The 12,650-nt window shown below is 28.0% G+C and overlaps 1 protein-coding gene across 1 annotated transcript in view; it reads left to right on the top strand.

Annotated features, from left to right (window-relative positions):
• The window catches only part of LOC126744139 (uncharacterized), a 93,914-nt gene that overhangs the window by 66,970 nt on the left and 14,294 nt on the right, over positions 1-12,650 (top strand). The window contains exons 9-10 of the mRNA XM_050451485.1: positions 4,598-4,760; positions 4,866-5,110. Coding sequence (XP_050307442.1) covers positions 4,598-4,760; positions 4,866-5,110 — 408 coding nt within the window. The remainder of the gene's footprint in view (positions 1-4,597; positions 4,761-4,865; positions 5,111-12,650) is intronic.

The following is a 12,650-nucleotide window of genomic DNA, read 5'->3' on the forward strand; positions in this document are numbered from 1 at the left end:
AATTAGGAACAAAACTTTGAGCTTTCCCTTCACATAAGGTCCACATTATAGGAACCACCATTTTTCCTACCATAAAACGTCACTCAAAAAATATTGAATTTTGACATTGGCTCTCTCACTTACACGCATAGATTTTGAGTTTATTTTAATCATTTTTTTTTGCAGTATTGACAAAAATTAAATTAAATCAAGGGCCTTCATTTCCAGATGGCAAAGTCTTGAAAAAATACCAATAACTGTTAATTCCTACAGCAGGACACGAGAGCATAAAATGAAGGTTTTTATGGAAAGGGTCTCTTTAATTTAATTGTCTGTTTCATAGTCCTTCGAGCCGGATTTATACACTTAAAAAAATATTATGTAGGCCTATATGCAAAATAATGTAATTCCTAAAAACCTACTTTTAGAGCACTAATCTAATTATTTTATTACAGGCAGTCCAGTAAAAAAATAATTAGTTCTTGGGTTGCCTAGAAGATGGGTATTGAGCTCAACTGCCTGGAATAAATTAAATACTACATTGAAGAGCTTAAAATCCTGAAAATAGTTTAGGGAAGAAAACCTTGGGAAAAAAATCTTCTAATATTGTGACGTTATTTTTTTTTGAGCCGTCCTGTAATAAAATAATTCAATTATTAAAAAAAATTGATGATAATTAATTATTCCAATTATTATTTTTTTAATAGATTTATCCTCAACAGTTTCGATATAGAAGAGTGTATCCCAAACCTTTTTAATGTGAAGCGTACTAAAAGATAACCGATTTTTAGATTTTGTAGACCAATATGAATGACTGGGACCTACAAGTGAGAATTATATTAAGTTCCCTCACAAGGTTGTCTTTCATACTCCCTAGAGATCATTTATCCCCAGAGATTTATAAAAATTATTGAGGCATATATTTGGACTGTAGTTTTTGACTAGCTAGTCTACCCTTCTTTTTGTGTATTGGAACAGTTCTTCCCTTTATTGTCTATTTTGGAATTATCAATTTTTTGGATGCAAATATCATGGTCTTGTATTTGCTACTTATTTTTTTGCCAAGAAACCATCATGCCCTTTACTCCCATTCCTTACATCAATTGCTTTTTTGTCCACTGTTTCGGTGATGTGTTTCATTTTCTTGATGTTTGTTAACTTTTCCTATTCTTCTTGTATCTAGGATGCTCTTTCGTTATGTTTAGTGCCTTTATCCCAAATAGGTTTTCCGTAGAGCTAATACGCTTTAGTGTCTTTTTAGGGAGTGTTTATCAGACTTATATAGATATGCTTTAACTATTATTGTATCGTAGAATTTCCTAAAAACACTTTGTTTATTTATACTAATTGGATCGCTGTGTTTTTATTTTTTTATTTTTAATTTCTTACGTGAGCTTTCCCTGTTTTATGCAGAGAGTACTAAAAAATGAAAACAAACTTATTTCTTGAAATGGAATTCCAGTGTTGTTTTTAGACTTTGCTTCCGTGAAATCCAGGATTTTATTTACTTAACGGTTTTTTAATTGAGGTTTTTAGTTATTCCAGCCAAGCCAAGATTTATGCTTTAATCTGATTGTCTTATTCCAGGTAGTTGAAGTACAGGCAATATAGGCAAAAAAAATATTTCTTGATTTGCCTGGAAGATGTGTATTAGGTTCAATTGCCTGGAATAAATTAAACACTACATTGGTGATATTAAGGGAAAAAAATCCTGGAATTATTGAATGAAATTTATAGGACTTTTAGGATGAATATGTCGTGTTGTGACTTTTCTTCCTTAAAATCCAGGATTTTATTTATTATAAGGGTTTTTTAATTGAGGTTTTTAGGTATTCCAGGCAGGCCAAAATTTATGATTTAATGTGATTGTCTTATTCCAGGTAGTTGAATTATAGGCAAAAAATTATTTCTTGAATTACCTAGAAAATGTGTATTAGGTTCAATTGCCTGGAATAAATTATACACTACCTTGGTGATATTAAGGGAAAAAATCCTGGAATTATTGAATGAAATTTATAAGATTTTTAGGATGAACAAGTCGTGTTGTGACTTTTCTTCCTTAAAATTCAGGATTTTATTTATTTAATTGAGCTTTTTAGTTATTCCAGCCAAGCCAAGATTTATGCTTTAATTTAATTGTCTTATTCCAGGTAGTTGAAGTATAGGAAAAAAATTATTTCTTGAATTACCTGGAAGATGTGTATTAGGTTCAATTGCTTGGAATAAATTAAACACTACCTTGGTGATATTAAGGGAAAAAAATCCTGGAATTATTGAATTAAATTTATAGAAGTTTTAGGATGAATATGCAATGTTGTGACTTTTCTTCCGAGAAATCCAGGATTTTATTTTTCATGAGGTCCCAAAAACTAAATTTTTTATTTATTCCAGGTAGTCCAGCATTTATCCCTTAACTTAATTTATTTATTCCAGACCGTTGAAGTACCAGTTGGTTTCAAATTTCTTATCCTCTTAAGACAAATAAAAAATATAATTAAAAAAAACATTATAATGATTAACAAATTTAAAATTAAATTTAATATAAATATTTTTTTTTGCTCTCCTTTTTTTTCTCTATTGCTTTTAACGTATTTAAATAAATAATTTTATTTCTTTCAAAAAAAAGGGCAAAAATAGATAAAATTAAATTAACATAAAAAAACTTACAAATTTATATATTTTTCTGCTTTTTTGAATCAATAATTTATGTGAATTAATTAAAAAAAAGAAACACATTATTTTAAAAAAAAAAAATTGTTCTTTGTATTATTATGGGATTACAATTTAAATTAATTATTTAATTTATCGCTTATTTTTTCAAATTTTTTTTATTTTATAGATTTCCTCAATTTTCATTATTACTGCAAATTTAATTATTTAATTGTTTCCTTCCAAAGTCTATTATCCGTATTCTTAAATTATGTTTGATTTTCCTTGATTGTTTCCCTTAGTCTTAAAATTTTAAATTTTCCTAATTTATCATTAATTATTTTTTTTTTATTTAAATAATTTTTTTGCCAACTTAGTTAATTTTTTCTTTACTTTCTTTACCTGAAGTTTCTATAACACTTTTTTTTTAATTTCTTAATATATATTTTTAACAATTTTAATTCCTTTTAGTTAATTTTCTTTCTATTAATTAAACCTTTAAAAAAAATAAAATTCTATCATTTTAAATTATTTAAAAAAAATTAATTAGTAAAAATATAGTTAACAAATAAATATTTAAACAGAGGATCAATTAAATGGTTACCATTAATTAATAAAATAAAAATAACACAAAAAATGATTTTTCAAAATATCAAGCCAAAGAAAAAATAAATTTAATTTAGGCAAAAATAATTAGTACAAAATTTAAAATAAAATTCTTTTAATTGCCAATATAAACCTTGAAAAAAATATATTAATTAATTAAAAATTATTTAAAATATCTTATAGTTACAATAACAAACACACATTTTTTTGTTTTTCTTTTCAAATATATTTTTAATTTAATTTTTTATTATTCAATTTAAGTAAAATAAGAAGATCCTGTTTTAATAATTTTTATATTTTACAATAATATTGTTGTTTTATAAGTTTCATCTTTTAAATTTCTTTTGTTAATTTATAATACATTTTTTGCTTTAATTATATATTTATTTTTTTGTGTATTTTTTTACCGATTCATAGATTTTTATTTTCTATTGTTTTTGCATTATTGCTTTACAATTAAAATTTACTATTTAATATTTTATTTATCTATCTATAATTTTTTTTTAAAAATGTATTTTCTTGTCTTGATTTTCTTTTAATGTTTTACTTCTTCTTGGAAAATTTTATACTTTGAATTTTCTTATTTTTTTCTTAATTGCAGTTTTCTTTTCTTCGGTTTAATTGATGAAAAATAAAAAGAAAAAAAATAAAATAAAGTTGAATATTTAAAGCCCAATAATGTAAGAAATATCATAATTCATTTTCTAATAGATAAAATTTATAATTTAATAAATATTTAAACAAAGGATCAATTTAAAAAAAAATATGAAATAAAACAAAAAATTGGACGATTTTTACAAATGTAAAATTAGGGGAAAAGGGTAAGAAAAATAAATAGGTTTAGGCAAAATTAATTATATTAAAGGAAATATAATTTAATTAGAAACCATTAATTCAATTTAAGAAATTAAACCGAATATTTGTTAAATAAATATTAAAACTAAAATACTTTTAAAGGCCATATAATATGATGATTAAAGTATTAAGTTGTAAAAGGAAAAAGAATTAATAAAATTAGTAATACGGCAAGAAGAAATCTATGAAAACAATAATTATTAAACTAAATAAAACATAAAATAAATTATTTAAAATTAAGTGATCCTGAAATAAAAAAAAGACTTTTAAACAAATATAAAAAACTTAAAAAGAGTTTCTCAATAACGGAAAATTTAAAGAAAAAATGTTGATTGCTATAAATACCGGAAAAGTCTTTAAAAAAATGCATAAAAGCCATGATAAAGAAAAATCAAAAAATGCCTTATTGCCTTATTGAAAGGCTTGTGAACATAATATATTAGTGCTTAAAGTTATGATTTAGTAAGCATCTAATAAAAAAATAATAGGAACCTATGGTTTCTTTTAGGAGTCAATTCCAACTCCTACTGGGTAGGAGGTTTCAAGGACTGGAAACAAAAAAGGTGGATCTACACCGACGGATCCGTAATGCTTTTCCCCATCCCCAAAGAAATCCGGATGAGCGAACGCGACAATTGGACCTGTTTACTAGTCGATATAACCAAAAAGAGGTCAGTTTTTCATCAAGAGATTAAACATAAACAAACCTACATCTCTTTTGGATCTATCCATGGACTCTTTATACTTAACCCCTTTTTTTTTGTTGTTGTTGACAGTTGGAAAGCGGAAAACTGTATGGAACGTCGTCCGTTCATATGCGAAACGAAAGCAGTAGCGAGCGTCGTACTCACTCAAACCGATAAAAAAGTGAAACGGAAGATCACGATCGATGAGTGCATCAATGTGCCGGAAACGCTTACCAGGAAACAGAAGAGACGATGCTTAAAACTGTTGGAGGGTGGAGGCGGTGGGTGGAGGAGGCGTGAGGAGGATGAATTCTTGGACGAGCCGGCTGCAGTAAGTGAGTAAGAGTTTTTTTTCAGTGTAACAATTAAATTATTGCTTATTGATTTTAATTGGTGATTTTTTGACACTTTTTTCATTAACAATTCATTTAGCATTCGACTTTTGTTCATTGTTATTTTTTCTCTTAAGGGAAAACTCTACAGGGGACTACATTTGAATGTAAGAAATATTGAAAAACATTTTTTTTTCTTTAGGTATTTTTTAATGCGAAAAGTCGTGCTAAAGTAATAAATTTTTTTGCTAATTATTGTCCAATAAATAAGATGAGTCTTGGAAGTATAATAGTCAACGTAGAGCTTAAATTAGCCTTTATTTATACTTTGAAAGGAAATCTGGTATAAAATACTCGTATGATTTGTGCCTGTTTATATTTTTTTAACTCTATCTGCTAACTGCTTTATTCTTGAAGATGGCACAATATTAAAAAAAAATATTAATATTTTTCAATAAGACCTCCTGTATATAATTACAACGATAGACAGCAATAAGTTTCTATCGCATTTCATGGGTATTTCATGGGCCAGGCACTACTTACATAAGTTTGAAATTTCACTTTTCTTTACTGGATAAAGTCACTATAGAGATATAGTGCATAATTTTATAGTGATCGTCCAAGACTCATGAATCCCGGAAGGTCAAAAAGTGGTTAAAAAATTAATTTTTCTGGGTTCAAGCGCATTTCATGGTCTAGGCACGCCTTGAACCATCTTGAAATTTCTCTTTTCTTAGGTAGTTAAACCCACTAGAGATATGAAGCATAATTTAATAGCGATCGGCAAGAATTCTTTGTCCCTAGATGAGTTTAGAGATTAAAAAATGGGCAAAAAGTACAATTTTAAATTTCTACAGCATTTCATGGTTCAGGCACACCTTCTAACTAGCTACACCCGCTAGAAACGCGTATTGAAATAAAACGTGCTTCTTGAATTGTTTGCACAGACTAACTTTATTTCAGTAGTACAAATATAAAGAAGACAAATATGCTCATGCTTTTATAATCAAAAACAACAGTGGCGTAACTATAGATCTGAATACTTTGGGCTTTATTTTCAACAACGCGTAGCATCATTTTATAGCCATTGTCAAGGATAAAGGTGAAAAAAAGGGTAAGAAGTACATTTTACTAGTTTCTACCGCATTTCATGGTCCAGGCACGCCATGAATCATCTTGAAATTTCACTTTCCTTGCCTAGCTAAACCTATTAGAGACGCCAAGCATCATTTCATGGCGATCGTCAAGGATTCATGGATCTTAGGAGGCTTTAAGGGTCAAAAAGTGGGTAAAAAGTGCATTTTTCGGTTTCTATCGCATTTCATGGTCCAGGAACGCCTTGAATCGTCTTGAAATTTTACTTTTCTTAACTAATTAAACCCACTAGAGACATAAAGCATCATTTCATAGCGATCGTCAAGGATTCATGGATCTTAGGTGGCTGTAAGGGTCAAAAAGTGGGTAAAAAGTGCATTTTTCGGTTTCTATCGCATTTCATGGTCCAGGAACGCCTTGAATCGTCTTGAAATTTTACTTTTTTTAACTAATTAAACCCACTAGAGACATGAAGCATCTTTTCATAGCGATCGTCAAGGATTCATGGATCTTAGGTGGGTTTAAAGGTCAAAAACTGGGTAAAAAGTGCATTTTTTGGTTTCTATCGCATTTCATGGTACAGGAACGCCTTGAATCGTCTTGAAATTTTACTTTTTTTAACTAATTAAGCCCACTAGAGACATGAAGCATCATTTCATAGCGATCGTAAAGGATTCATGAATCTTAGAAGGTTTTAAAGGTCAAAAAGTGGGTAAAAAGTGCATTTTTCTGGTTTCTATCGCATTTCATGGTCCAGGCACGCCTTGAATCGTCTTAAAATTTTACTTTTCTTGACTAATTAAACCCACTAAAGACGTGAAGTATAATTTCATAGCGATCGTCAAGGATTCATGGATCTTAGGAGGCTTTAAAAGTCAAAAAGTAGGTAAAAAGTGCATTTTTTCGGTTTCTATCGAATTTCATGGTCCAGGAACGACTTGAATCGTCTTGAAATTTTACTGTTCATACATAATTAAGACCACTAGAGACATAAAGCATCATTTCATAGCGATCGTCAAGGATTCATGAATCTTAGGAGGCTTTAAAAGTCAAAAAGTAGGTAAAAAGTGCATTTTTCTGGTATCTACCGCATTTCATGGTCCGGGAATGCCTTGAATCGTCTTAAAATTTACTTTTCTTAACTAATTAAACCCGCTAGAAACTTGAAGCATTATTTCATAGCGATCGTCAAGGATTCATGGATCTTAGGCGGGTTTAAAGGTCAAAAAGTGGGTAAAAAGTGCATTTTTCTGGTATCTACCGCATTTCATGATCCAGGAACGCCTTGAATCATCTTGAAATTTTACTTTTCTTAACTAATTAAATCCACTAGAGACGTGAAGCAATATTTAATAGAGATCGTCAAGGATTCATGAATCTGAGGTGGCTTTAAAAGTCAAAAAGTTGGTAAAAAGTGTATTTTCCGGGTTCTATCGCATTTCATGGTCCAGGAACGCCTTAAATCGTTTTGAAATTTTACTTTTCTTAACTAATTAAACCAACTATAGACTTAAAACTTCATTTCATATCGATCGTGAAGGATTCATGAATCTTAGGAGGCTTTAAAGGTCAAAAAGTGGGTAAAAAGTGCATTTTTCGGTTTCTATCGCATTTCATGGTCCAGGAATGCCTTGAGTCGTCTTGAAATTTTACTTTTCTTGACTAGTTAAGCCCACTAGAGACGTGAAGTATAATTTCATAGCGATCGTGAAGGATTCATGAATCTTAGGAGGCTTTAAAGGTCAAAAAGTGGGTAAAAAGTGCATTTTTCGGTTTCTATCGCATTTCATGGTCCAGGCACGCCTTGAATCGTCTTGAAATTTTACTTTTCTTAACTAATTAAGCCCACTAGAGCATTGAAGCATTATTTCATAGCGATCGTCAAGGATTCATGAATTTTAGGTGGGTTTAAAGGTCAAAAAGTGGGTAAAAAGTGCATTTTTTTCGGTTTCTATCGCATTTCATGGTCCAGGAACGCCTTGAATCGTCTTGAAATTTTACCGTTCTTAACTAATTAAACCCACTAGAGACGTAAAGCATCATTTCATATCGATCGTGAAGGATTCATGAATCTTAGGAGGCTTTAAACGTCAAAAAGTGGGTAAAAAGTGCATTTTTCTGGTATCTACCGCATTTCATGGTCCAGGCACGCCTTGAATCGTCTTGAAATTTTACTTTTCTTAACTAATTAAACTTACTAGAGACGTGAAGCATCATTTCATAGCGATCGTCAAGGATTCATGGATCTTAGGCGGGTTTAAAGGTCAAAAAGTGGTAAAAAGTGCATTTTTCTGGTTTCTAGCGCATTTCATAGTCCAGGAACGACTTGAATCGTCTTAAAATTTTACTTTTTTTAACTAGTTAAGCCCACTAGAGACGTGAATCATTATTTCATAGCGATAGTGAAGGATTCACGGATTTTAGGAGGCTTTAAAAGTCAAAAAGTGGGTAAAAAGTGCATTTTTCTAGTATCTACCGCATTTCATGGTCCAGGAACGCCTTGAATCGTCTTGAAATTTTAATTTTCTTGACTAATTAAACCCACTAGAGATGTGAAGCATTATTTTATAGAGATCGTCAAGGATTCATGAATCTTAGATGGGTTTAAAGGTCAAAAAGTGCAATTTATCGGTTTTTACGGCAATTCATGGTCCAGGCATGCCTAAACCCACTAGAGACGTGAAATATTATATCATAGCGATCATTAAGGATTCATGGATCTTAGATGGGTTTAAAGGCCAAAAAGTGCATTTTTTCAGTTTCCACAGTATTTCATGGTCCAAGGACGCCTTGAATTGAAATTTCCATGTTTGATAACTATTTTTTTTTTTAGAGAGTGATTTTATTTCTTTATTTAATCAATATTCGTTTCGTTTATTCTTCTTATTCTTATAATACAATTACATATACGAAATAAGCATTTAAGTAACTTAATACTTGTGCATGCTTATGTTCGAATTACAATATCAGAAAAACCAAATTATACTCTTACAAAAAATGCTTGGATTCTAACTCTTTCCTTAACAATCAAAATAAACTTATTAACAGAATAATATACATATTATACACAAAAATAAACTAGTAAGAAATATAACAGAATACATGTTTTAAATCAATTCAATATCAATAATCAAAAACGAAATTGAACCTAAATGAAAATAACGTAATTTCAGATAAATCTGTTACATTTAAAAATATACACTATTTACATTAAAACCACGAAAAGAAAAGATCAAACATAATACGCTGTTGAACCAGTAAATTCAATTAATCATTGGTCTAAATTTATTAAAAATAATATATATGTAGTTTTTTATTTCTCTATTGAATATTCTATGGTTTTTTATATTTTTAGTATCAGGAGGAAGTAAGTTATGAAATTTTGGCCCTAAATAATCTATAAAATGAAGGTTATTTTTGGTAAATTCAAATTGTTGTACATATTACTTCTGGGAATGCGTGATTTGTCTCTTTGCTATATCAGTTTTATGCTTTGCTATATTTAATCGTAAATTATCATCTTTATTTAGTTAGAAAAATTATTTTTTTAATTGTTTCTTTCACTTTTCATCATTCTTAGCCAACAATATTTCACGCGCATTAAAATTTTATTTATTTGTTTTTATTTATTAGTTTTTACACTTTACAGTTTTCCTGAAAAAGAAAAAGTATGAAATGGAAAAAATAAAAATTACTAAAAATTCTGTGACATATTTTTTAATTTATTTTCGTAAAAATATTTATTTCAATTTTTTTACAGGTTTTAGGAACAATTTACATAAATTTGAAGATAATGAGAAAAATATAGAAAAATTTTATATTATTTAAAAAAGTATATTTACATAAAAGATTTTCCTGCATTTTAATCGTGTGCAAGACAAAGACAAACTTATATACAGTTTACAAAATTAATAAATAATATTATAGGTCACGATAAAAAATTATATATAAAAAATAAACAAAAATACAGTTTTTTAAATACTTATTGCGGAAATATTTAATTTAAATGGATATCCTTGTCTGACTGAGACTTTTTACAAGATTATGTATAAAAAACATTAACAGACTTATATGACAAAGATATAAGTCATTTTTCAATTGTTTAGATAATTATCAACTGATGACTCAGAAACAAAAATAATTCATTCTTATATACGATTAAAAAAACGTTATGTCATATAGTAGAAAACCAAATTAAAGAAAAAAAACGAGAAAAATTTACGACCGTTTTATGACTTTTTACGAAACGTCTAAGGTCAACCGAAACAACGCGTAATGCATAAAAATGCCTCCTTTCAATTTCAATCTGGATTTAAGTTTTTATTTTATAGGAAAATAAATTTCTACATACTAGATATTATGTACTAAGTAAGTTCAATAACTCAAGGCGAAACTGACGCTAAAAATATTTGGTTCAAGGCAGATCCGCTTAACGAAATGTAAACAAAATATTATATAGTCTAGTACTTAATATACACTGGTAAGTTTATTTATTAATGAATAAAGTTTAAATAGTTAAAGTAGAATTTAGTTTTTTTTTGGGAATTTATATGACTATGATCTAGGGGCCTAAAAGGAGAACGTTATATGATATAGGAGAGATATAGCTGGAAAAGTTGGATTTCTTACAGTTAATTGTCTTAAACTTGATAGGGTTTTTTATAAATTTTGTTCTAATTGATTAATTACAAATTTTTTCAAAATTTATAAAAATTTTCTATATGTATATTTGGGAAAATTCTCAGGAAAAGTGAGAAAAACTGCCTGGAAAAATAGAAAACATTAGTCAATAAAAAAACTTTTAAAATTATTAGAAAAATATACAATTTTATTTTTTTTTTCTTAATATTTTCACTTCAGTGGAAGAAAATTTGAAAAAGTCTTTAAAAAAAGAAATTATTTAATTTGTTTACGTTAATTAATTAATTTTTATAGTTCATACTTTGCAATTGGCCAACCAAAGGCAATAAAAATATGAGAAATATATACACTTAAATAAAATCATTTTAAATTTCTTACAGAATGACAAAATATATAATTTTTTAACAAAAAAAATGACAATAATGGTGACAGTTAATTTTTTTCGAAAATGAGAACTTCGATTTTATTTCTCATATAGTGACAGAAATTTTAGATAGAGTAGATAGATTTTTTGAAGAAAACTGTCTTTTTTTTGACAACTAGAGGAAAAAATATAATTTTTTAAATCATATAAAATATAAAACTTTTAGCAAAATTCTTTTTTGAGTAACATCAGCTATATTACAAAATATATATTTATTTTATTTCCAATACATTGGAAGAAATCTAAAAAAAATCCCTAATCCAAAATAGGCAGTTTTCTCAAAACTGATGGCACCTTTAAATTATTTTTTGCAATCAGGGCTCTAGTACTATTTTCTCGAAATGAGGGTAATTTTTTTTTAATTCCTGCAATTGATGTTCAGGAGAAAATTTGATTGTTCTACTTGTACAGTGGAAGAAAATCATAAAAAATCCCTAGACTGAAACAGTTTTTAAAGAGAATGTTTAAAATGTTGACCTATCAAGAACTGTTCTAACTCAACTTGACCAATGATTGGTCCGGTCTATTATGGCCATAATTTATGAAAAAAATCGCAAATCTGAGCATAAAATCTTCACTATTTTGTTCTTTTTTTAATTATATAACTAACTGCACAAATATTGATTAAAAAACAAGTTAACTTACACTTTCAAACTTTCATAAAAAATTCCCTACATTCCTCAATATTCCGACCCTCAGCAGAAAATCATCGAAAAAGAATTTGAGAAATTTTTTTTTCTCAAATTCTCGCACGAATTTGGAAAAACGCTGGAATAGGTGTCCAATGAAATTGTCCATAGATTATGTGTACAAATTTTCAAAATAATAACTAGTCAATTTTTTGAGTTATGAGCTTTTTGTCGAATAAATAGAAAAAAAAATCAATATTTTTGGAAAAAAATTTATTTCTAAAATTCTTGTACGAATTTGGAAAAACGCTGAAATAGGTGTCCAATAAAATTATCCATGAATTATGTGTGCAAATTTTCAAAATAATAACCAGTCAATTTTTTGAGTTATGAGCTTTTGGTCGAATAAATAGAAAAAAAATCAACATTTTTGGAAAAAAAAATTATTTCTCAAATTCTTGTACGAATTTAGAAAAACGCTGAAATAGGTGTCCAATGAAATTATCCATGGATTATGTGTGCAAATTTTCAAAATAATAACCGGTCAATTTTTTGAGTTATGAACTTTTTGTCGAATAATTAGAAAAAAAAATCAATATTTTTGGAAAAAAAAATTATTTCTCAAATTCTTGTACGAATTTGAAAAAACGCTGAAATAGGTGTCCAATGAGATTGTCCATGGATTATGTGTGCAAATTTTCAAAATAATAACTAGTCAATTTTTTGAGTTATGAGCTTTTTGTCGAATAAATAG

Source organism: Anthonomus grandis, chromosome 13, assembly GCF_022605725.1.
Source record: "Anthonomus grandis grandis chromosome 13, icAntGran1.3, whole genome shotgun sequence".
NCBI lineage: Eukaryota > Metazoa > Arthropoda > Insecta > Coleoptera > Curculionidae > Anthonomus > Anthonomus grandis.